This window comes from Amia ocellicauda, chromosome 5 (assembly GCF_036373705.1).
Source record: "Amia ocellicauda isolate fAmiCal2 chromosome 5, fAmiCal2.hap1, whole genome shotgun sequence".
In the NCBI taxonomy this organism is placed as follows: Eukaryota; Metazoa; Chordata; class Actinopteri; order Amiiformes; family Amiidae; genus Amia; species Amia ocellicauda.
The window spans coordinates 23,823,476-23,850,034 of record NC_089854.1 but is presented as its reverse complement, the minus strand read 5'-3'; the positions used below and the strand labels follow the sequence as shown (position 1 = coordinate 23,850,034).

The 26,559-nt window shown below is 40.5% G+C and overlaps 3 protein-coding genes across 5 annotated transcripts; all 3 read left to right on the top strand.

Annotated features, from left to right (window-relative positions):
* The first annotated feature begins 603 nt into the window (after positions 1 to 603).
* On the top strand, positions 604 to 10,773 carry LOC136749848 (proton channel OTOP2). 3 transcript variants are annotated; one of them, XM_066704440.1, is made up of 7 exons: positions 604 to 637; positions 2,779 to 3,156; positions 5,962 to 6,098; positions 6,387 to 6,445; positions 6,854 to 6,960; positions 7,339 to 8,189; positions 8,685 to 10,773. In XM_066704440.1, exons 2-7 carry the CDS (start codon positions 2,793 to 2,795, stop codon positions 8,853 to 8,855), a joined length of 1,689 nt encoding a protein of 562 aa, XP_066560537.1. In that variant the 5' UTR covers positions 604 to 637; positions 2,779 to 2,792; the 3' UTR covers positions 8,856 to 10,773. The 3 variants fall into 3 exon arrangements, with proteins under 3 accessions (XP_066560537.1, XP_066560535.1, XP_066560536.1); XM_066704438.1 differs by lacking the exon at positions 604 to 637 and adding an exon at positions 1,009 to 1,114; XM_066704439.1 differs by lacking the exon at positions 604 to 637 and adding an exon at positions 1,747 to 1,941.
* A 681-nt stretch (positions 10,774 to 11,454) lies between these two features.
* Positions 11,455 to 15,722, top strand: LOC136749847 (proton channel OTOP3). Its single transcript, XM_066704436.1, has 7 exons — positions 11,455 to 11,834; positions 12,599 to 12,735; positions 12,930 to 12,988; positions 13,147 to 13,301; positions 13,771 to 14,469; positions 14,899 to 15,056; positions 15,350 to 15,722. Exons 1-7 carry the CDS (start codon positions 11,477 to 11,479, stop codon positions 15,518 to 15,520), a joined length of 1,737 nt encoding a protein of 578 aa, XP_066560533.1. The 5' UTR covers positions 11,455 to 11,476; the 3' UTR covers positions 15,521 to 15,722.
* Positions 15,723 to 24,131: 8,409 nt separating this feature from the next.
* On the top strand, positions 24,132 to 26,460 carry LOC136749015 (proton channel OTOP2-like). Its single transcript, XM_066702957.1, has 5 exons — positions 24,132 to 24,477; positions 24,680 to 24,816; positions 25,025 to 25,083; positions 25,256 to 25,410; positions 25,736 to 26,460. The coding sequence occupies exons 1-5, from the start codon at positions 24,132 to 24,134 to the stop codon at positions 26,458 to 26,460; spliced, it is 1,422 nt and encodes a 473-aa protein (XP_066559054.1).
* Positions 26,461 to 26,559: the final 99 nt, after the last annotated feature.

Genomic DNA, 26,559 nt, shown 5'->3' with positions numbered 1-26,559 from the left:
AAGAACAAAATATTGGCCCCACTGAAAAAATACACATTGGGAACGACAGAGCACTGTAAAAAAAGTGTTTAACAGAATTTTTTTCTTAAATACACTTTTTTATCACATTGTTTATCATGTTTCACTGCTCAAGACATGATATGTAAAGACAGAACATTAGGAGTTCAGGTGTCTGAAAATGAGAAATGCACTCTGATATGACTGGGACTAGAGTACAATTGTCTTTCTGGAAATAGATATGGTATAGTAATATTTATTCTGCAGAATATTGTGCCAAAACAAGTACCGGTCACTGTAGCTGCTATGCTTTTCACGTACATTCAGTTAAAAAAATGTGTTTTGATTGTTTTTCCTCCCAAAGTTTGTTCAAGTCTGTCATTGCTTAATGTACAAGTTGTTATAGAGCATTTATTTACAATTTATAAATACACAAATAGTAGTGATTGTCAAAAAAGGCTAACTTATTCTGTGTCTCTTTTATTATATGAAAGTAAATTTATGATGTTCTGTTAAATGACTATTTTTAACACAGTGCTAAAGTAAGGATAGTAAATCATTACACCAGAAGATAGGTATAAAAGTGAAGACAGGCTGTGGGATTCCAGTAAAAGAGAAATACCATCATACAGCACAACAGGTAAGCTTAACTAACACACCTATTTCATTTCTACTAATGATTTGGTCAACACAATATATGTTTGTTGTGAGTTCTGTTTTGTTTTAATTCATTTTGATAGGTACATTACATTAAATAGTACTACTAATATAATATTAATAATAATAGTTGTAATGTCTAATTCAAACATTCTTAAATATAAAGAATACAGAAAAACTTGTTCTTTTAACTCACTATGTCACTGCAGAAATAAGAATAAATGAGAAACAGGAAAAGCGATGAAGATCTTTTAATCTTAACATTGACTGTTTTTTTGGAAAATCTTAAGGCATGGGCTAAATAAATACCCTTATTTTTATTCTGTAGCTGTGGTAAATGTGTGGGTATTCTCTCTGTTTTGATCTTACATGTTATTTGTACCCGGCACCCACTTAATAGTTGGATGTGTGTGTGAATTCCTTTTTTTCGGAACAGGAAAGTGGACATTTCCTTTGTGTGGTATGTTAGTCTTTATATTAAAATTATCTTGTTGATCTTTCTGCACCAGTTGATATAAATTAAAAACAGTTATTGTGTAAACAGTGTTAAATAAATTATCGCTTATCTCCAAATTAAGGTGTAACAGGGTGTATTTGAACGAGAAATTTAACCTTTTATGTAAGTATGCACCAGTACTTCCTTGAAGATTTAAAAAAGTAAAACATACATTTGATGTAGTTTACACTTTTCAAATGTATTACTGAAAATGCAGGTCAGTACTTCATTTTGTGAAGACGAGTACATTGTATCACATATTTTTGAAGTCACTGTAAACATTTGTTGATAAATTTGCATTACAATAATCAATTTTGTTAGTTTGTGTGCAGTCCTTGCCTCATCTAAATGATCATGTCTATATATTTAATCTGATTTAATTGTGTTTGTATATCTGTCTTTCTATATATCCAGCTTTATATCTACGTACCTATCTATCTATCTAATCTATCTATCTAGATATATTTATATTCAAAAGATATCTATTCCTTTGTATTTCAATTACCTGTTTTTGAAAATCTCCTGGCCACACCCTCCTGCAGTTTTTTCTATCCTCACACCAGAGGATATACCCTTGTAGGTAAACCTTTCTCTTCTTAAGCACCAAGTCAGCGAAAAGGCCCTGTTGAAGACATTCACTGTTGGACTAGTTTCAATCCTCGGTTAGAAATTCACATTTGGAAGCAGGACTAATATAGGATAGTGGTCAACAATTGTTTTATTTAAAAATAATAGTCTATTTTTATATATAATTTGTATTCTTAAGTGAATTGCAATGCTACCGACAACAGGTAATGTATCAATTAAACATTGTTTTGGCTATTGTTTTATATTTGTTTTTAGTATTTAAATTAATATGTGTTTGTCAGGACTGCTTTGCAAATGTATTAATGTATTGGTTTCATTTAAATGTATGTCATATATTACTTTTCTGTAAATTATGTTATTTAGTTTTTAGGGCAGTTTTCTTGATTATTTTTTATTGATTTATTTTAGAATATTGGATACATCTTATAGACTTATTATGTTACTCTTATGATACCATAAGTTAACAACAGTTAGGGCAAAGCTAACAAGAGCAATCATGCTAATCAGATTTAAATTATTTTTTTCTGTTTGCTTGTTTTTCTGTTTGTTGTTTGTTTGTTTTTTTGTTTGATTTGTTTTGGCTTATATATGTGTCTGTTTGTGTTTGTATGTGTGTACGCGTGTGTATGTGTATGTGAATATTCCTCTTAAATTGATATGGGAATTTTTTAGAAATATTTTGAAATAGGTGGCACACTACGCTTCCTCAAAACACTTTGGTAGTGTTTGTAATGAGGAATGAGGAAGAAAAATATTTGGTGACAGGATGATTAATTTTAACGAGCTTGATTTATAAGCTCACCCAAAGATTCCAACATTGTTTTATATCTATATAAAAGTGAAGGAAACCGGCTGCAAACCACATCCTACACACAAGTTAGTACGTGGATGGAGAAAGAAGAAAGACATTGATTGAAGGGTGAAATGGAAATGTTTTGTTTTCTCAGACATTCTCCAGTTTTCCATTGTGAAATTTTATCGACAACTGTATTTTAATCCTGACTGACATCCTGTGTTTGATTGTGTCGTCCCCCTCTCAGATCAGAGCAAGGAGATGGAAAGTGAAGAAAAGTGTGCCAGTACCTTGGTCAGTATGTCCCATGACCCGGTTCTGGTGGGGGACTCTCAGTCCAGCCTTCCTGTGGCCCACACCAGCATCGCCCTTACAGACAATGGCCGGAAATGGGGAAGGCTACTGTCAGGGATCATAGCTGTCAACATTATTTTCCTGGGTAGTGCCCTGGTCGCTGGCGGGGCCTTCAGTGATGTGAACATCTCTGATGTCGACGTCCAGATCTTCCTGATCATCCTGCTCCTGCTGACCACGTGCTGGATGCTCTACTATGTGGTGTACAACTCGCGGTGGGACCACACAGTGCTCTACAAGGACAGCCATGCCGGGCCCATTTGGCTAAGAGGTGAGACACCGCAACACCATCAGCCTGCGTGTCACTCCGCCAGCCCTACTACTAGGTCATGTTCCAAGTGTGTTTCTGTTATAAACATACAAGAACAGGGGTTTCTCCTAGTACAAAAGACACCTTGTTCTTTATTAATGGAACTTGCAGCTCTGAGACTAATGAACCCTAACAAAGGGCTGTATTACAACACACATACATTGTCATTTGAAATGCAATAGTTTGTTACTGTGCCTATGTAAATTTCCCTCCGTTGGCACATTTGAATGGAGTGAGAACGAAGTGGATTTCAATTTGATGGTTGAGGGGTACGGTGACAGAGGCTCACTTCCTCTGTGAACCATCTAAAAAGCTGAAGGTCTCATGGTGGGAGATCTTGTAGTGTACAAACACAGGCCTTAGGCACAGTACAGAACTGATGATCAGGCCAATAGAGGGATCTCAGAGTTCAGAGACTCCCGGGTGAGTTAGAGTTGATTAATTTAGATACACATACCTACACTCACCTAAAGGATTATTAGGAACACCTGTTCAATTCCTCATTAATGCAATTATCTAACCAACCAATCACATGGCAGTTGCTTCAATGCATTTAGGGGTGTGGTCCTGGTCAAGACAATCTCCTGAACTCCAAACTGAATGTCTGAATGGGAAAGAAAGGTGATTTAAGCAATTTTGAGCGTGGCATGGTTGTTGGTGCCAGACTGGCCGGTCTGAGTATTTCACAATCTGCTCAGTTACTGGGATTTTCACGCACAAACATTTCTAGGGTTTATAAAGAATGGTGTGAAAAGGGAAAAACATCCAGTGTGCGGCAGTCCTGTGGGCGAAAATGCCTTGTTGATGCTAGAGGTCAGAGGAGAATGGGCCGACTGATTCAAGCTGATAGAAGAGCAACTTTGACTGAAATAACCACTCGTTACAACCGAGGTATGCAGCAAAGCATTTGTGAAGCCACAACACGTACAACCTTGAGGCGGATGGGCTACAACAGCAGAAGACCCCACCGGGTACCACTCATCTCCACTACAAATAGGAAAAAGAGGCTACAATTTGCACAAGCTCACCAAAATTGGACAGTTGAAGACTGGAAAAATGTTGCCTGGTCTGATGAGTCTCGATTTCTGTTGAGACATTCAGATGGTAGAGTCAGAATTTGGCGTAAACACAATGAGAACATGGATCCATCATGCCTTGTTACCACTGTGCAGGCTGGTGGTGGTGGTGTAATGGTGTGGGGGATGTTTTCTTGGCACACTTTAGGCCCCTTAGTGCCAATTGGGCATTGTTTAAATGCCACGGCCTACCTGAGCATTGTTTCTGACCATGTCCATCCCTTTATGACCACCATGTACCCATCCTCTGATGGCTACTTCCAGCAGGATAATGCACCATGTCACAAAGGTCGAATCATTTCAAATTGGTTTCTTGAACATGACAATGAGTTCACTGTACTAAACTGGCCCCCACAGTCACCAGATCTCAACCCAATAGAGCATCTTTGGGATGTGGTGGAACGGGAGCTTCGTGCCCTGGATGTGCATCCCACAAATCTCCATCAACTGCAAGATGCTATCCTATCAATATGGGCCAACATTTCTAAAGAATGCTTTCAGCACCTTGTTGAATCAATGCCACGTAGAATTAAGGCAGTTCTGAAGGCGAAAGGGGGTCAAACACAGTATTAGTATGGTGTTCCTAATAATCCTTTAGGTGAGTGTATATGAACTATTTTGCCTAATTAAGTCATGACTGTTACATGGTTACAAAACACAAAATACCAAAGGAAAGGAGGTTTTTGGCTCCACCATTTAAACTTTCAGACAGAGAAACATATAGAGGTGTTTGGAATATATTCCATCTTTTTACATTGTGAATAAGCTTTGATATAAAAAATGACACATTAAGAAAGGATATGGACGTGGACATTTGCACAACTAGAGATTCTTCTTCCCTGGGAGTAAGGCAGGTTACCCCATTTATTCAGCCTGATACTGATCCATGAGACCTACAAAGCATGAGTTGATGCTAAAGGACATCATACTATGTGATTATTTCTGAAGACCACCCCCCCAGTAATTTCCCAGGTAAACAATAGTAAATGTCGATCAACATATGTTATATAATTCATTTTACTAATTTAGGTTAATTACTAGCAAATATGATCACCTGTACATATTAGGTGTTCCAGTAGTTAATGACAAGGGTTCAATTTCAGTTCCTGCCCCAGCATCGCCAGTGACATGTTGTTTGTTAACCCTGTACAAGTTACTTAATCCCCCCCACCCAGCGTATGAGACTTAAATCAGGTTTAAATCAATAGTTCACCCTGAATCACTGTATCAGCCAAATTACGATTGTTTCATAGAATATGTTCATCTACAAGGTTCCATCCAAACTTGTTAAAATTTAAAGATCTATCAAGAACGTTTGATATGTCAGCAGATCTTCCACATACAAATTAGTTTAGGCTCCTACAGGGAGCTTACAAATGTTTTATTAGTGTTACTGTTGTGTCCTATTATAAATTCTTATTTACTTTGAGCAGTAGATGGTGCTGCTCTGTGTGTGTATATATTTATATATGTATATGCCTACTGATTGCCTACAGAGAGGAGTTGAATAAAGATGTAGTAATAGACTTTCCAATTTACTTGATTCCTACATTTATTGTCTGGTTCTCTTTCCAAATACCACAGTTACCACATCCACTGAAGATAATAATTACAACCCGTGGTTAGGGGTTAGGACATGTGACTGAATGTAAGCCTAATCATTCACAGAGTATTCTCTCTTGTATTTCAGGTGGTCTGGTAGCATTTGGAGTGTGCAGTTTGATAATGGATGTCTTTAAACTCACCAACTACGTGGGCTATGCACATTGCGACTCAGCTGTGAAAATCACGTTCCCTGTGGTGCAGGCGGTGTTTTTAATAATGCAGGTGAAAATCACTACTTATCCTTAAGGAAATATAATTATGCAGCTCCGAAGAGGGGAGAAAGTGAATTATGATAAATAAGCATTGCCTTCACTATGGTAAAACCACTCTTCTGTAAGCAGCAAATGTTTTACCCTGCTAGGACTCTATTTGAATACCTTCAATGTCCCTCTCATTGGGAGTGGGGGACTCTAATGCCTGGGATCAAAGAGAGAACAACAACATCAACAAAAACATAAGGCAGGTAATTTCCTACCTACCCGTTAACCATGTTACTGCCTCCTGTTTCAGACATACTTTCTGTGGGTTCATGCCAAGGACTGTGTTCAGACACAGCGCAACCTCACGAGGTAAGTAGAGCAGTTTTGTTTTCAGGGCTTATGAAAGATAATATCGTTGCACCTCCCACTAGAAAGTATTCTGTTTTGTAATTTATTCCATAATATATCGATTTGCTGTAATAATTGGCACAAGCATCCTTCAGGTAGAAGCAGCTGTGTTATAGAGCTTATGGTCTATTTGGAGTTTGGCGCAACCATCAGCAGTACTAACTGTGATATTGTTAGAGAACAGTGTAGAACAGTAGATTTATTTTAAGGCGATTGAAATACAGTACAATCCTACAAAGCTGGGGGTGTAAAACAAGAACTGAATTATAATTACATGGATAATATTTCATTGTATGCTACTGGACGAACTGGATTGGCAAATCCATTTTAGGTTATGAAACCGGTATTTCTATTTTTTTTTTTATACAGATGTGGGTTAATGTTGGCTCTGACCACCAATCTCATGGTGTGGATTGCAGGAGTCACAGAAGAGTCCCTCCATCAGACAGTCACCAACAAAAGTGTTTTAGAAAAAGGTATGTACTACAGTGGCACAGATGCTTCTATTACAACCAAATCAAACACATGTACTTGGTCCAACGCTTTATAATGACAAGGTCGTCAGGCTTCAAAGCGTTATGTATTGCAGACAACAGGATTCAAAGGAGTTATCCATCCATTCCTTTACAGTGAACAAGATCATTGTTAACGTGAAGATCATATTCTTAGTACCATAAAGTTAAGTTTCTCAGGGATTGTGACGGACATGGCAAAAAAGGTAAAAAAAAAAAAAAGGTAACCATTGCTGCTTCATCAATCATGTGAATGGAGGTTGTGAGAAACATTACAGACTTTGGTGCTGAATTATTTCCATAGGAATTTGTTCTCATCTATTTCTAACTTTTTTTTTTCAGCTGCTTATTCTAACAGTAGCTGCAAGTGCAAGTATGACAGCTGCAAAATATTTGAGACAGGCTACTATTACCTGTACCCCTTTAACATAGAGTACAGTCTCTTTGCCTCTTGCATGACGTATGTGATGTGGAAGAACGTGGGGCGTGTCATAGATGACCATGTCCATCACCACGTCAAATTCCGCATCCAGGGGATCCTGGTGGGACCCATCCTGGGGGTCATGGTGATGGTAGCTGGACTGGTCGTCTTTATATTCTATGAGGTGGATGTTGGAAAAGAAGAAAGAAAGAACAGGGCGCTGTTGATGTATTATGTCATGAACATTATTGGCCTGACCTTGATGTCTATAGCCTCCTTGATTGGCTCTGTCATGCTCCACTTGAAGAAAGGGATCCACGTTTCAGGCAAAAACCCGATCCGCAGTCTGGATATCTTCCTGCTGCTGGGTGCCTCCTTCGGCCACTTCATCATCTGCTACTTCACCGTTGTGGCCGTGGTGGCGTCAAAAGGAGTCCAGTACCTTAACACACTGAACCTTGTCTGCTCCCTCATCACCATCATCGAGCTCTGCCTGCAGAATGCCTTCATCATAGAGGGCCTCCACAGGGAACCTTACCACGAACCCCCAGCTGTGGTTGACACTATCTTTGTCAACCAGCATGCCTTCAACTCCCAGTCCCAGAAAGGAAAAGCAGAAGAGAATCCTTCCATGGACAGCTTGCAGCCCAACCACAATCCTGTTTGCACCACACACAGCACCCCCAGCGACATGTCCTCACAGCCCTCCATGTCCTGGAGGAGACGGGTTGTCAAGGAGGTCTCAGCCTTTCTACTCTTCTGCAATATCATCGTGAGTAATGCTGATTACATTTTTCCTTTCCTTTTTAGCATTGAAAATGGCCTTATTCCATCTGTTTCTGCAGGATTTGAAATCTTCAAAATCTTCCACAGCTTTTATACACAAAAAGTAAAGATCTGGTTATAATTAAGTCATTTCTATGCTATCTTTAAAGCAGGCTAAGCAGAAGATATTTCTTTATAGATGACAGTTTCCAGGCTAATGTATAGATAAGGAAGAGAAACTTAAATCACACAGTTTGACATCATCTTTCAAACGCACATATAAATTCAAACAGAGGTCAAGATACCTTCTGGCCTGACCCTAATCTTGACCTATCTTCCTTAAGTATACAAACAGAAAAGCCTTGCAAGAGAGAAATTCGAAATTTCCTTCCACACCACCGTTAATTGCATCTAGTTTCTCAGATTTGTATCGGACTCTGGGCCTCATGGTCCCTCTCTGTGTATTTTGTTTGATTTTAATCTGTTCCTTTTCTGTCTGCAGTTTTGGATCATGCCAGCGTTTGGTGCTCGTCCAGAGTTTGACAACAACTTGGGGGAGAATTTCTACAACTCTCAGATGTGGGTGCCTATAGTGAATATTGGGCTGCCTTTTGGGATCTTTTATCGAATGCATTCTGTGGCTGGCCTCTTTGAGGTCTTCCATACTTCCTAAAAACTATTTTAAAACTCTCTTTCATCCAGGGAATGTTGCTCAAGTAAAGTTAGGTATTCACGTGTTATTCCTGTGGTATTCATACTTCAATTCATTATGAATTGGTGCCTATGGGAAAGTGTGACGAAAATTTCCAATACCATTTTCATAAAATTAAACAAAAGATAATCCGATTGGGTGCAGACAGAGCCCTCTCGGGAGAAGGACATGAAAGCAAATGAAGTAAAGAAATAACCTACTCACAGTCTCCTCCAGCCTCCTCACAGTCTCACAGTGGGGATTATGGGAGAATGGTGCTGTGATATGTATTATAAATAGGGAGAAAAACACAAAATGTATTCCATAGGCTGTAGACCCACCTTTAGTCTTAATGGCAGAAGCAATTGTTATGTCTGATGGCTGTAGGAATAAAGTGCTGTTCCTCCAACAGCAGACGTGTCTGATGTGCCTGAAAAGGTTGGTCTATAAAGTCTCTTCCTGTTTCACCATTCCAGTTCAGATCAGAGATGTTCTATGGATTCAAGGTCACAACCCTGAACAAGCAATTGAAAGTTAAAAAGTTACTAAGTCACTGCATAGTTGTTCAAAATACCACAATAAATAGAGACAGTCACAGAGCCATAACAATTTTAAACAAAAAAACATGACATCTGTACCAATCCATTACCTTTGTAGGGAGGCTTATCCTGATATTTTGGGGGGTTGTATAATGTAATTGCCCCAATCTACTATGCTGAAGGAAGGCAATGCATTGGAGAAGCTGTAAAAGGAGATTCCAGTTGCTTCCATCTGACATCATATTCAGCCCAATGGGAACAAAATTTCTGGTGCTTAATCTGGAAAACTCTTCCACCAAAAGTCACGTGGGCTCTTGTATTATCCAGGAAACTGAGATTGTTAATTATCATGTCATGCAGAAGCCACATTTCTTCCTCTGCTGTGTCCCATTTCATTGGAAACTGCGGCAGTTCATCAGTTCCTATAATAACCAAGTAATACTATATGAAATATAAATAATGTACAAATCTGAGATCTGGGGTTTGATCTTTGACTTCAATTGAGTTTTGAAAAACACTGCACTGCTATAGAAAACTGGATGACTGGAGAAAAAAGCAGAATAGCAAACAAATAATAAAAATAAAAAGACTTTGGTTTCATAACTGTGATGGAGTGTATGTTACTATGGGTAAACTGTGGTCTCTAGTACCTTGGACGGACACTGGTGACAACAGCCACACAGAGGCTAAGGGTCTAGAGATAAAATGGCTGCCAGTCTCCCAACACTTACACACAGGTGTGGCACATTATTAGCCAGGTGGCCGGGTATATAAAGGCGTTCTCTGTCAGAACAAAGGAGTTCTGTCTGGTGAAGAATGTTTCCACCTGTGGTTTAGAGAAGCCCTGTAATTGTTTAAGAGTTTTGTTTTGTTTGAATAAACTACATTATAAGAGTAGTAACTCAACACATTTCAGTTAAAGCTTCTTTTTGAACTGCATTTATGTTCTGTACAATTAGATGGACTAATTGTGCAGTGCAACCTTGTTTGTAGATGATTTATGGGACATTTGAGAGCAATTAGTGGATTTCTGTCAGAGCCGCTAAATCATGGTATCATACCCACTGATGAGCCACAGTGCTCACAGAGACATTTTATGAAAATTAAATTAAAATAATTTATACTGTAGAACTAAGCCAACTGTGGAACAGATTTATAAAGCCATTTATATTGCTGAATAATGACTTGAATGCCTCTTTTATACGAATGCGGCTTGCAACGTATGGTCTGTTTTCAAGAAATACATAATTTCACATTTATAATATATACTATATGTGTGTTCATCTTTTATTATTTTTGACTGTATTTAGGATTTTTCTGTGAAAACCTATTAATGCATAATAAACATTTCTGAATTTGAATTCCTGGTACTGTATCTATCTGGCTCTTAATTTTCTAATCCATTTGGGTTTCTCTCTTGAATAAATACACAGCGAATAACACAAACACTGTCAACATAATTTATATTAGAACATTTATTCTTGTTTTGCAACTAGGAGCAACAAATATGTTAATTGTGGTATGGTTCTGATGCAACATACCCTTGTTAGTACATCTAATATTAGTCAGCCTTTGACCTGGAATTCAAAGAAAAACTTTGGTCTGTAATTTTCAAACAAACAATAAATAAATGAAAAAGCTGTATTAATTAATCATTACCTGTTGCTGATTAATTATTGTATTGAGAGAAAATGGAGGGGGGGGGGGTGGACGCTGTATATACTACAGCCAGACTAAGAATATTTTAAGTCTGTCATCAACCCTGCTTGTCTGATTCTGCACTATATAGCTAGTCTATATATTTGCATAAGAAACAAAAAGTACCTGGTACATAGTTATACTTTGCCATGTGGAGCTGAATGTTTTCATAGTATAACACAGAGTCACACCTCGATGACTATTTAAACACAAGCGTGTTCCAAGAAAGAAAGATAAAGAATGAATAGGGAAAAAAAGTCTGGTGACCTTTCCACAAGCTCAGAATTAACACGCCCTGTTCAGGAAAACTCAAAGCGTTTTTGCTCGAGTTCCTGGAAGTGTGGTGGGACAGGGCAGAGCAAAGAAATGTTTGAGGAGCCAAAGGGCATGGAGGAAGAGGACAGTCCAAGCCTGGGGCTTGTCTTGGGGAATGCCCAGTCAGAAGAGGTGGGGGATGAGATGGACCCAGTGGTGGTGTGGGCCCCAAGTGGACGGAGGCTGGTTTCGGGGCTGTTAGCTCTAAACTTAGTGCTTTTGGGGGCAGCCTTGGTGACAGGAGAGGCATTTAACCCCAATGCCCTAAAGCACCAGGAGCCCCAGGTGTTCATTCTGCTGCTGATGGGACTCAGTCTTATATGGATTTTGTGGTACCTCCTTTGGGCTCGGAGACAGCCGGGCATTTCTCCACACACAGATCACCACGCTGGCAGCGTCTGCATGACAGGTAACATCTCTCTGTTCTGACACCAACAGTTCTGCTTAGCAGTCAAATCTGTTCATATTTAAATATAATTTTAAGTAAAGCAATCAAATGAAAGAACTTCATTTAAAACATGAAAAGTATTCAATGTAAGCAACTTAGTTTTAATATTGTGTATATGAAGGTGAAAGTCTAATCAAAACTAGCAATGTGGCTGGTGTAATATACTCTTCCATGTAGTCTTTGCAATAGACTTGGATGTGTATTTAACACTCAGATCCACTAGAAGTGACTGGATTTAGTTTTTTCATTGAGCGTTTGAACGTTTTACCCTTTCAATAAATCATTTGCAAATAAGTAACTAAACTTCAGCCACACCCAAAAGTCCAGTGAAGTGAAAATTGTTCCAGCTTCATCTTCCATTTACTTTTTTCTACTTCATGATTTTTGTTTAACTATTAATGGCCTTCGTGGTTGTGAAGGGATATTCTTGTGCTTCAGCTAGTCCTCCTTTCCATACATTTGTGTCCTCCCCACCCACAACAAAGTACAAGAGCCACAGTGGGCGGCACTACGTCACAGGTCTTGTATAACCAGTGGGACATTTCCAGTGTGCAGATGAAGATTAAAGTTTCACATGACCTTTTCACGTTTCAATATTGAACTACACTTTCTGAAGGGCAGTAATTACTTCCAAGTCTTGAGCTCTGAAACCACTACTCTGATTAGATCCCCCTTCATATGTGTGAACTAATAGATGCACTGTGAATGGTTGTGTTTTCCCTCAGTGGTCCTCCTGGTGTTCACAGCCTGCAGTCTTCTGCTCCAGGTGTTCAAGATGGGCTATTACGTTATTCTGATGGAATGTAAACCAACTGCTAAAGTACTCTTGCCCTTCATTGAATCCCCCTTTCTCGGACTGCAGGTATGGGATGGTCGCACGTGGCTAGTGAATTAATATGATGGAGGACTTGGATGGCAAAATAATGTATTAGCATTGAGATTAAATTAAATGCTTTTGTTTCAGATTTTGATTAAATTACCATTACTAAGCAGCCAAAGAACAGAGGACTTGAGCCTTTTTTTTTAAACTAAAGTCATGTTTTTGTTTGGGTGTAGACGTACTTGTTATGGGCTCACTCCAAGGACTGCATCCATCGACACAAGATCCTCACCAGGTGACCATACCATAACTATCACAAATCTACCTACAGCAAGAATTTAACTTAAGTAAAATTATTATAAATAATAATATTAATAACTCCCTAAGAAGTAATGTTTAGTCTCTGTGAAGCCTGTGATTATAAGAATGAGAAAGCTGTCCTTTGTTCTTCAGGGCTGGCCTGGTGCTGGTTCTCACTACTGACCTGCTTCTGTGGCTCAGTGCTGTGACTGAAGACACTGTCCACCTGGAGATTGAGCTAGAGAAGGGGGACAGAGGTGTCTTCACTAACACCTCTCTTACAAACAAGCTAGAGGACTCTGACATGGGTATTGTCTTCCACACTCTAGTTCAAGTCCCCTTTCCCACTAGAGGCCTTATTTATATTAACTGCAAATCTATTCCTTTATTTCATAGATGGCTAAATCTTTCACTGTACATGGAGCCATTCTCAAGTCTCATTTAATACATGAAGATGCTGGACTTCAGCACTCCCATCCTTCTTTCTTTATCCCTCACAATCCATACATTTATATATATATATATTATATCTTAACCACTTACCTGAACAGCAGCTCAGGAAATTGGCCATATCACATTCTTCCAAAGGCAATCAAACAGCAAAGGATTTGCATTCAGTCACCTTTCCTCTGTTCAGCAATGTTGGATTCATAGTTGACTGCCTAATTTTAATTTTTTTTAACTACGATTATGAAAATTATGTTTAGTTTTGCTTCGGTTTGTGGTTAAAGTATTGCTTTTTTCATTTTTAATTCAAGAATCTTGGTTTAATTTCAGGACTGACTAATGGCATCCTGTGTCAGTGTGGGGCGCAAACAGTGTGTCGTGTTTTTCGAAAGGGCTACGAGGTGCTCTACCCCTTCAACATTGAGTACTACCTGATGGCTGGCTGCATGGTGTACGTCATGTGGAAAAACGTGGGTAGGCACGTAGACCCTCACTCCCACCAGCACGGTTCCCAGAAGGTGACTCTCCGAGTGGTGCACCATGGGGGGATACTTTATGGGCCTTTACTAGGGATTCTGGTCCTGCTGGTTGGAATAGCCATCTTTATCCTGTACCAAGTGTGGGTGAGCTTACAGTTTTGGCGCAACACTGCTTTTTTGTTGTTTTATGGCTACCACCTAGCCATCATCCCAGTCATGTCCTTCTGTTCACTGGCCGGCATGATTATTCACAAACTGGAGACCAGAGCGAAGGACACAGGGCACAATCCCACCCGCAATCTGGATGTAGTTCTGCTGGTGGCGGCGGCACTGGGCCAGCTTGCGGTCTCCTATTTCTCTGTTGTGGCTGCCTTAGCCATGGGGCCCAACGGGCTGCTAGGAGGCCTGGATCTGTCCTATTCTCTGCTCAGCCTGCTGGAGCTGGTCCTCCAGAATATTTTCATAATTGAGGGGCTCCATCGCCACCCCAGTGCCACCCTGGAACGTGCAAAGAGAAAGACATGGCAGTACAGCTCACTTTTCAAGGCAAGCACCATTTTTTTCTATTATGAAAATCAACCTCAGAATAACCTGATTTTTGAACCACTTTATTACCATTAACTTAAAAAAGAGTTTTCCTCCTAGGAGTTTGCTTACTGTATGAAAGAATGAGTTTGGCTTTCATCAGTGTTCAGCTTTTCAAAGCTTCTAACTTTAATTTCAAAATCTTATAAAAAAGATCTGTCTACCCTCTTTCCCAAGGCTTGTAATGTCTCTTACGTAAGGATGGAAGTAAACACCCAATGACATTAGCAGTCGAGCATCAGTATTTTTTCATCCTTTTTTTCAGTTTACAAAGATTGCTGACACAATGCTTTTTTCTAGCAAGAACAGAGTAGTGGTTTATGTGCAAAAACTCCACATCTGATTGCTGACAACCCCACTTCTTTCCAAGCACAGAAAGGTCTAAAGAATGCAGAGACCAAAATGCAAGTTGTGGATGATGCGGGAGATGGGTCTTTGATGGAAAAGAGGGACGAGGTAGTGAAAACGGCACCCCCTGCTGACAACAGAAATAACTGGAGCAGAAGAGTACTGCAGGAGATCTGTGCTTTCCTCATATTGGCTAATATAATGGTAGGTAAGCATTCCTGTCAAATCTAAAACTTAATTGGTAATTTTGCACCTAGTTTATACACAAATTTACTGCATATTTATCCTATTTGTAGCTACTTCTGCAACTTTGTGGTTTTCATAGCCTCGCCAACCTTTAAAATTGTTAGCAGATGTAATGTAATCCATCATAATGGAATATTGATAATGCTTATATATATACACACACACACACTTTTGTATAGAATGAACCACAAAACCAGAATTCGGGATCTCCGATAGAGCTCTTATTAACCCTGTCCCGTGTTCTGTTGCAGCTGTGGGTAATCCCGGCCTTTGGCATCCACCCCCAGTTTGAGAATGGCCTGGGGAAGCAGTTCTTCGGGTTCTCTGCCTGGTTTGTGATTGTGAACCTGGGCCAGCCGCTCGGGGTCTTCTACAGGATGCACTCAGTGGCGGCTCTGTTGGAACTGCTGGTCATTGCCTGAGTGAGACTGCTTTCCCACATGAACACACATTTACTGAATATTTACATGGTTCTCCTCTGAACAAATCAAGAACAGGGGTCCAGTATCGGACGCCCCTTAAACCTTAAACTAGTGAAAAACTGTACCAAACTGTTTTTGAATCGGGAGGTGGTCACTTCTGCAATCAAATCAGAGCGATATCTTTGAATTTAGATAGCTTTCTCATTTCAATTTCGATTTGAAATAGAAATTAAATAAAGAATATATGGAGAAGGGTGTTGTTATTTGTGCTTTTTTGTAACATTTATGTTATTACATGGTTGATTTCTAAAGACATTTCTAAAATGGCACCACCATACACTGAGAACTCTTGTCTCACTAAAGGATTTAAAGGAATTTAAGATTTGAAGTTTTCTAATCAATGGTCATGTTGAGAGCATCTAAAAATGCATTTTCACAAATGTTCACTCACCTAAAGGATTATTAGGAACACCTGTTCAATTTCTCATTAATGCAATTATCTAACCAACCAATCACATGGCAGTTGCTTCAATGCATTTAGGGGTGTGGTCCTGGTCAAGACAATCTCCTGAACTCCAAACTGAATGTCTGAATGGGAAAGAAAGGTGATTTAAGCAATTTTGAGCGTGGCATGGTTGTTGGTGCCAGGCGGGCCGGTCTGAGTATTTCACAATCTGCTCAGTTACTGGGATTTTCACGCACAACCATTTCTAGGGTTTACAAAGAATGGTGTGAAAAGGGAAAAACATCCAGTATGCGGCCGTCCTGTGGGCGAAAATGCCTTGTTGATGCTAGAGGTCAGAGGAGAATGGGCCGACTGATTCAAGCTGATAGAAGAGCAACTTTGACCGAAATAACCACTCGTTACAACCGAGGTATGCAGCAAAGCATTTGTGTAGCCACAACACCTACAACCTTGAGCTACAACAGCAGAAGACCCCACCGGGTACCACTCATCTCCACTACAAATAGGAAAAATAGGCTACAATTTGCACAAGCTCACCAAAATTGGACAGTTGAAGACTGGAAAAATGTTGCCTGGTCTGATGAGTCTCGATTTCTGTTGAGACATTCAGATGGTAGAGTCAGAATTTGGCGTAAACACAATGAGAACATGGATCCATCATGCCTTGTTACCACTGTGCAGGCTGGTGGTGGTGGTGTAATGGTGTGGGGGATGTTTTCTTGGCACACTTTAGGCCCCTTAGTGCCAATTGGGCATCGTTTAAATGCCACGGCCTACCTGAGAATTGTTTCTGACCATGTCCATCCCTTTATGACCACCATGTACCCATCCTCTGATGGCTACTTCCAGCAGGATAATGCACCATGTCACAAAGGTTGAATCATTTCAAATTGGTTTCTTGAACATGACAATGAGTTCACTGTACTAAACTGGCCCCCACAGTCACCAGATCTCAACCCAATAGAGCATCTTTGGGATGTGGTGGAACGGGAGCTTCGTGCCCTGGATGTGCATCCCACAAATCTCCATCAACTGCAAGATGCTATCCTATCAATATGGGCCAACATTTCTAAAGAATGCTTTCAGCACCTTGTTGAATCAATGCCACGTAGAATTAAGGCAGTTCTGAAGGCAAAAGGGGGTCAAACACAGTATTAGTATGGTGTTCCTAATAATCCTTTAGGTGAGTGTATATACCCACCCTTCCATTAAAGGGGAGTGTACAATGCCTATTGTTATACTAATCCCTGCAGTCATGTGTTGTGGCTCTGTATGTGTCAGTTCAGAGGAGAGCAACCAGACTTATTCCAGGTTTGAAGGGAACGTCCTAGTGGAAGTTGAAGGGGTGCAGGGTTTCTCAGAAACTGAACATTATGTGCCCCACTAGGGGGCGGTTACACACTGTCCAACTTCTGGCAGCAGCTCTCCCTTCTACACTCTCTGGATCTCGAAGAGCTTGACTTCAGTGTCTTACCAGATCGGAGGGTCCACATTACTAAAGCAGGAAAAGGAAATGCCAGACATTTAATTTTACTCGAAAGGCCTTTTGCCACCCCTGTTCCTGGACAGATCCTGTAACGTTCACTTAATTCCAATTGAGCTCTCAACTACCTAATTGAGGTGATAATGCATTGCACCACAATGCATTTATTTTCAGCTGAAAATAAAATGACTAAATAGGTCTGGTAACACACGAGTTGTCAGTTAAAAACCTAATAGCTCAGTGAGAATGAAAACTAGAAGCCATGGTGATCCAGGAACCCCTACAAAATGTCTCTTATTTACCGCTGCCTCAACCAGATTGCGCGTTACCTACAGACTCTCATCCCTCCCAATAGTGCATTCAGACCTCTCTGGTCCTCCTGTGCCATAAGACTTTCCACTCTATTTCCACCCTTGCCCCTAATAGGTGAAACGACCTTCCCACTGAAGTCAGGACCACACAGTCCCAGACCACCCCTCAGCGATTATTCAAAACACTGGGCTGGGCTGCTTATCCATTTTATTGAACTATCCTTCAGCGTCATTCCTCTATTGCGTTACTGTGACTTCTCCTATGACTTCCCCTCCCTTTTGCACTTACCTAGGACTTAACTGTGTTATGTCTGCACTAATTAGTTCATTGTACAGTCATCCCTGTTGATCCGCAAAATTTGCGTTCCTGGAAAACTTAGTGTGGGCGAGAATCGCCCAACTCCAGGATCATAATCACATAGCAAACAATTAATATGTAACAATATGCGTTACTTAGACACCATATGTTATACACCTCTATTATACTTAAAGTAATAAGGTGAAAGATTGTTCTATAAAATCTTAATTTATACAGATACAACATCATATCCATTGTATGCAATTAAAATACATACAAAGCACTATAAAATAAAAAGATCAAAGACAATCTTACTTATTAGGCGGTTTTACACTGACATTTCTGATCCAGGTCAGTGGTGTTGTGTCTACACTGTCATTTGATCAAGATCAACTATCAGCGGTCACACGTGTCTTTGCATGCGCACTAACACATACGTCCAAAAAATGTATGTCATGGGTCATTCCCCCAAAACATGTGCCACTAGTGTTACACGAGAGTAAAAAATGTAACATGTCATTCTTTATTATATTATTTTGTTATTCTAATTAACTGCCTTATCTAAAGACATCTGTAAGAAAAAAAAGGCAATCAACCAGCTACATTTTGTAATAGTGACATGTTTTTAACACATCCCCTAGGGCAGGGGTCGGCAACTTTTACTACTGGAAGAGCCATTTTTGACAAAAAACAAAACAAAAAACAAAACAAAACAAAACAAAACAAATATATATATATATATATATATATACACATATAATACTTTTCCTGGAGCCGCAAAAAATATTGGAGCCCTTTAATGCGGGTAACAGTTTGTTTAGGCTATATTAGCCCACCACCACTACAGATTGCCTAAATGAGCTGTCGTTCATATGTTTACCACAAGGTGGCTGGGCTACGTGGGAAATGTAGAATGCAGTATCGAGAAACATCCTATTTCAATCATAAACTAACCACAGAAATCAACTGCAGTTTGTTTCAGTTTCAGGAAGAAGGGGCACCGCTGGTTTAATTTGGAAGAAAGTTAAGTCGTTAAAATGACCAGTTCAGTGCGAGGTATAATTGTTTTTCTTTGTCACAGCCAAGTACAGCAATCTATGAGGCCTTTGGGTTCTTCATGAGTTTATTTTCATTAAAGGGTTCGTTTAATAAATGCAAGCTCCATCGTAAACACAATTAAGGGAGCATTTAAGAAACCTTTTTCATCATGATCGCGGTTGATTTAAGATACATTTAATGTTCTTTAAGGATCCTTGTTTGCAGGGAACCTTGGCAAAGGGCTCTAATAAGGATCTTAAGGATCCTCCACAGTATCAACCCTGGAATCCAAAAAGGTTCTTATTACAACCTTCACTTCTTAGAGTGTAAAACGTGAGTTCATACAGAAAGATTTTGTTTTTAAACTTTACCGATTGCAAATAATTGCAATATTAGCTAATTGCTTTAAGTTGGGGGGGCTAATTGCTTAAGGGGGGGCTAAGACATTTTGGCGTAGTTGTAGCCCCCGCAAGCCCCCAAATCCCCACCGAGACGCCACTGCTCGATCCTCTCTATTTTTATCATCTGTAGCTCATCTAAACATAACGTTATGTATGTATTCAGAGAACATGGGTAGCTGTAACCAGTCAAATTATTATATTCACAAAGCACAAGCGCACAGGCGCCCTGGCCCTCGTTCTGGGGGAAACCCTGTATAGCTTTATCAAAAAGTCATTTTATCTCATTACGAATTATTCTAACACTTAAACCAACGCACTTGCATATTTTTTTCGCAACCGAAGCACTATAAATAAAAATACTATTATTATTATTATTATTATTATTATTATTATTGTTGATGTTGTTGTTGTTGCTAACATAAAATAACAATCCATTTACTGTTAAATTTAACAATATTTTATATAGAATAAGGAAAGTGAAGGATGTCTGTCTGCCGCCTGCCTTCAAAACAAACAAGGTCATTGCAGCGCAGTGCATGATGGAACTGGAGCTGGTCAAGTGCCCTCACTGCCAGGATCAAATGGTACTGATGCATTTGAAGCCAAGAAGTCTTACTTCCAATCTCTCTTCGAATCCACTGTCAACAACCCGCGCAAACTCTTCTCCACCTTCTCCTCCCTCCTTGACCCCCCTCCCCCTCCTCCTCCCCCATCTCTCACGGCTGATGATTTCGCCTCCTTCTTCTCCTCCAAGATTGCAGACATCCGCAGGCTCTTCAATACTCCTCCCTCATCTCCCATCACACCCAAACCTCCCACTGATCAAGCTTCCTTTTCTTCATTCTCGCCTCTCTCAGATGCTGAAGTTTCTGCTCTCCTCCTACATCACAAACCTACAACATGTGCCCTGGACCCTCTCCCTTCTCGCCTCTTCCAAGCAACCGCTCCTGATCTTCTCCCCTTCATCTTCTCCCTCCTCAAATCCTCACTCATCTCTGGCTGTTTCCCCTCTGCATTTAAACAAGCTGCTGTCATCCCACTGCTCAAGAAACCTACTCTTGACCCCACCTCTCCTCAGAACTACCGCCCTGACTCCCTACTTCCCTTCCTCTCAAAGACTCTCGAGCGGGCAGTCCACCATCAGCTCTCTGACTTTCTGTCCCAACACTCACTCCTTGATCCTCTGCAATCCGGCTTCCGCACAGCTCACTCCACTGAGACGGCTCTTCTGGCTGTCACTGACTCCCTCAGCAGTGCTCAGGTGGCCTCCCTCTCCTCAGTCCTCATCCTCCTTGACCTCTCCGCAGCATTTGACACCGTTGATCACTCCATCCTCCTCTCCTGCCTCGCTGACCTTGGAATCTCTGGGACTGCTCTCACCTGGTTCTCCTTCTACCTTAGTGACCGGTCCTACCAAGTGACATGGCGAGGCTCCTCATCCACCCCCCAACCTCTCCTCACCGGTCCTGGGCCCGCTCCTGTTCTCTCTCTACACTCACTCCCTGGGCCCCCTCATCGCATCTCATGGTTTCTCCTACCACTTCTACGCTGATGATGCCCAGATCTTCCTGTCTTTTCCCTCTTCCGACCCTCTCATCCCCTCTCGCATCTCTTCCTGCTTGTCTGCCATTTCCACCTGGATGCACTCGCACCACCTCAAGCTCAACCTCTCCAAATCGTTTTCTCCTGTTTTTCCCCCATTCTTCCTCACCTTCTGCTGACCTCCCCATCTCGATCCCCTTGGAATCCACCACACTCTCTCCTTCTTCCGCTAAAAATCTAGGAGTCACCCTCGATCCTGCGCTCTCCTACACCCAGCACATCACCACGCTGACATGCACCTGCAGATTCTTCCTGAGCAACATACGCCGGATCCGTCCCTTCCTCACCGACTACTCCACTCAGCTGCCCGTCCAGTCACTGGTCCTCTCCCACCTGGACTACTGCAACTCCCTCCTGGCCGGCCTGCCTGCATCTACTACCTGCCGCTCCAGCTCATCCAGAACTCTGCGGCTCGTCTGATATTCTCTCTGCCCCGCTTCGCACACGTTACTCCGCTCCCTCCACTGGCTCCCGATACCAGCACACATTCAGTTCAAGACATTGACCCTCACCTACCGCTGTCTCGACCACACTGCACCAAGCTACCTTCAGACCCTTGTCTCCCCATACATCCCCTCCAGACCACTGTGGTCCTCCAGTGCCAGAAGACTAACTCTGCCTCCTCTCCACTTTCCTTCCTCCAGAGCCGCTCCTTCTCATCCCTGGCCCCTAAATGGTGGAACGACCTGCCCACCGAAGTCAAAACAGCAGAGTCCTTGACCTCATTCCGGCGTTTACTCAAAACGCATCTTTTCCAATAGTACTTGTAATATTAGTTCTTTCATCCCTGCTAGATAGCACTTCACAGTTTTATTATGCTTCTTGCGTTCTTGATTGTTTTCCTGTAAAATATATTTTGAATTCCTATGTTTTAGTTAAATTGAATTTGTAATGATTGATGCCTTGTACTTAACTGTATTTTTGCACTTTGTTTTACACTTATGTTGTAAGTCGCCCTGGATAAGGGCGTCTGCCAAGAAATAAAAATAATAATAATAATAATAATTTGATCTGGATCACAAATGGCAGTGTAAATGCGCCTATCGAGAACTGTCGCTGCTACCAGGCCACCTGGAACTCATGGTCAGAGCTCTGTAATGCGAACTGAAGGAAAAGCAGAGGCTTTCTCGATTGCTCGGCATGCTCTCAAACAATATTCATTTTTAGCAGTTATACATTCTGACAAAGCGATAGGAGAAATACATTTTAATTTTGACTACATTTAAAATCGATTTAAATTCAAGGTCATACACTTTGTTTGGGTTTTGCATTTGAGACTCAATATTGTCTATATGTTGTAAAACGTATAGTAGTCAAACTTTTTAGCAGTCGAAATGTTATATTAAAACGTACTTAATAAACTGAACTCTTTGTTGCCCAAATGTATTTATGCACTTTATATTAAACTAAATGAGAAGAAGTTTGTTGTAAACATATTTCTGGTTTAATTGTAGATTTATGACAAGGCTTTAGTAAAATAAACCTAAGATTTCCACGAATTTATAAATCGCTTAATTCGATTGACAAATCTTGAGGGATTACTATACTAGGAAGTATGCTTATTGTATTTTGTACTACCCTATTACTACACATTTGTAAATCTTTGAATGTAATGCTTTGAATTTGAATACGGTATTGTCCAGTTGGGTATATCTCTTGAATTACTATCAGTGAAAGAGAGACACTATCATCTCACCTCTGTATCACCTACAGGACATATTGGGAAACACTACAGACTATGTCGCAAACGAGTCGGAAATGTCGGGTGGCGTAGGCTACAAAACAAGCATAATTAATTGTGTGGCTTAAATAATTGCTTTGCAGAAATATGTATTTTCTTTGCACTTAAGCTGTCGAGTAATATTTAAGTCTGGGCGTTACTGCAAAAATACGCACAAATGGAGTGGCGGTTGTGCAAACCAAGAGTACCATACAATTCGCCAGTGAGTTACTGTGCAAAACAGTATCACAATCAGCAATCCATTCAAAGACAACGTGTGAAAAACACCGCCACCTTACCAAAATCATAATACAAACAAATATAAAAATCAGGACCAGGTATAATCTCACCAGCCACACACAAGAACAACCGTTACAAATCACATTTGACAAGTAAACATATCAGGAATATGACTAGATCAACATTTAGCCTTTATTAAATGTCTCAAATGTCACTCTTTGTCATATCTATATAACCATATGTCCTCAAATATACTGATGCATTCCACTAGCTCATATCTTCATAGAAAAAGTATATGTAATATTATTGAGTTATAATGAATCATGAACAGTTCAAACTACTCCCAATTTTTTCTTCTAAGTCTGAAAAATGTATTTACGTCACTTTATGTACTTATCCATATTATGCAATAAAACTATATTAATTTTAAAGCCTGATTCCATTAAAAACAATGCATTTTAAAATGGGACCAGTTTGCTATGCAATCCGATATGCAATTATAGAGGGAAAACGTGACTATAAATGAAGGTAAACAAAAAAAGACATTATGCTACTTTACAAAGGAGTACTTCTTTACTTTGTGTTTGAACATGAGTGTAATATAAACTGACACAATATTACAATAAAGACTGAATGACTGTAACATCACAGTACTGAATGATGGATCAAGTGAACACACGTGTAGGCCTATGTTATTTAAATCTGACTGGATGTGAAATATTTCCTCATTAAGATCTTGAATTGATTGATGTTGATCTGAGTTTGCCTTGTTTTTTGCAGCATAATTATGTGGAAACTAACACATTGTTTTGCTTTGCCATGTGGAGGTGGATGTTTTCATAGTATGATGAAACAAATGCACACCTAGATGACTAACTAGGCATAAGCCCAAGAACCTAAGAAGGGAACCTAACAAATAAAAAGAATATACAGAAAAAAGTCTGGTGACGTTATTCCCTTACCTCAGATTTAATAAGCCCGGTTCAGGAAAGCTGGAAACCTTTGCTTGAGTTCTTGACTGTAAGTGTCACAGAACAGGGGAAACTGAAAACATGTCTGAGACAAATGACATGGAGGAAAATGACAGTCCAGGCCCAGGCCTTGCTGCCCAGCCAGAGGAGGCAGGGGATGAGATGGACCCAGTGGTGGTGTGGGCCCCAAGTGGACGGAGGCTGGTTTCGGGGCTGATAGCTCTAAATTTAGTGCTTCTGGGGGCAGCTTTTGTAATAGGAGAGTCCTTTAACCCCGATGGCCTACAGCACCAGGAGCCCCAGGTGTTCATTCTGCTGCTGATGGGACTCAGTCTTTTATGGATTTTGTGGTACCTCTTTTGGACTCGGAGACAGCCGGGCATTTCTCCACACACAGATCACCATGCTGGCGGCTTCTGCATGACAGGTAATGGCTCTCTGACACAGCTCTGCTTAGCAGTCAAATCTGTTAATGTTCAACATAATTTGTCAATGGAAAGAAGTCAAAAGAAAGACTTTCTGGAGGGCAGTAATTCATTTTTAAGCAATTATAGCAATTTAAGCCCTTTATATCCCCTTTATATGTGTGAACTAATAGATGCACTGTGAATGGTTGTGTTTCCCCTCAGTGGTCCTCCTGGTGTTCACAGCCTGCAGTCTTCTGCTCCAAGTGTTCAAGATGGGCTATTATGTAATTCTGAAGGAGTGCAAACCAACTGCTAAAGTACTCTTGCCCTTCGTTGAAGCCCCCTTTCTTGGACTGCAGGTATGGGATGGTGGCACGCGGCTAGTGCATTAATATGATGGCAGGAATTGGCTTGGAGTGCTTACACAGTCTGTGAAAATAACCTATTTGCATTGAGATTAAATTGTTTTCACACTTTTAATTACCATTAATAAGTATGCGTAAAGCCAAAGAACATGATGCTTTATTTTTTTTGACAAACTTAAGTCATGTTTTTGTTTGGGTGTAGACGTACCTGTTATGGGCTCACTCCAAAGACTGCATCCACCGACACAAGATCCTCACCAGGTGACCATACCGTACTATCACAAATCTACCTACAGCAAGAATTTAATGTTATTACAAATAAGTATTTTTTATTAATAGTATAATAACTCTGTAACAAGTAAGTTGTTTAGTCTCCGTGAAGCCTGTGATGGTAAGAATGAAAACCGAGGAAAAGCTGTACTTTTTTCTTCAGGGCTGGCCTGGTGCTGGTTCTCACTACTGACCTGCTTCTGTGGCTCAGTGCTGTGACTGAAGACACTGTCCACCTGGAGATTGAAATACAGAAGGGGGAAAGAGGAATCTTCACTAACACCTCTGTTACAGACATCCTAGAGGAATCTGACATCGGTATTGTTTTCCACATTCTAATTCAGCAGGGTCCCTTAGCTTTTTTCTGTCTAGAGACCTTATTTAAATTAACTTCAAATTATTTATTTATGTAGTAGATGGTAAAATAGTTTTCTTAAAAACTAAAGACCTCTTTCGTTCTTTAATTGTACATTGAGCCATTCTTAAGCCTCAGGCTACCACTAATATGCAGCATTCCCTTCCTTAAACCAGTTGCAAGAGGACAGTCCTAAATGTAACTCTGATTGTGAAAACTGTTTTTGTTTTTGTAGTGGTTAAGTATTGCTTGTTTCATATGAATCCAAGGATCTTGGTTTAATTTCAGGTCTGACTAATGGTTCCCTCTGTCAGTGTGAGGCGCAAACAGTGTGTCGTGTTTTTCGAAAGGGCTACGAGGTGCTCTACCCCTTCAACATTGAGTACTACCTGATGGCTGACTGCATGGTGTACGTCATGTGGAAAAACGTGGGTAGGCACGTAGACCCTCACTCCCACCAACACGATCCCCAGAAGTTGAATCTTCGAGTGATGCGCCGTGGAGGGATAATATTAGGACCTTTACTAGGCTTGCTGGTCCTGGTTGTTGGCATAGCCATCTTTATCCTGTACCAAGTGTGGGTGAGCTTAGAGTCTTGGCACAACAATGCGTTCCTGTTGTTTTATGGCTTCCACCTAGCCATCATCCCAGTCATGTCCTTCTGCACACTGACTGGCATAATTATTCACAAACTGGAGGCTAGAGCAAAGGACACACGTCACAATCCCACCCGCAATCTGGATGTAGTTCTGCTGGTGGCAGCGGCACTAGGCCAGCTTGCGGTCTCCTACTTTTCTTTGGTGGCCTCCTTTGCCATTGGGCCCGATGGGCTGCTAGGAAATATGGATCTGTCCTACTCCCTGCTCAGCCTATTTGAGCTGGTCCTCCAGAACATTTTCATCATTGGGGGCCTACATCGCCATCCCAGTGTCTCCCTCAGACATGCAAAGATCAAGACTGGGCAGTACAACGCATGTTTCAAGGCAAGTACCATTTTCTTCTCTCTATTATGAAATTCATCTTCTTGAATTTTCTTGAATAAATGTTTTACCTCAAATTAAAAAATCTTACATAAAAAGATTTGTCTGCCTTCTTTCACAAGGCTTGTAATG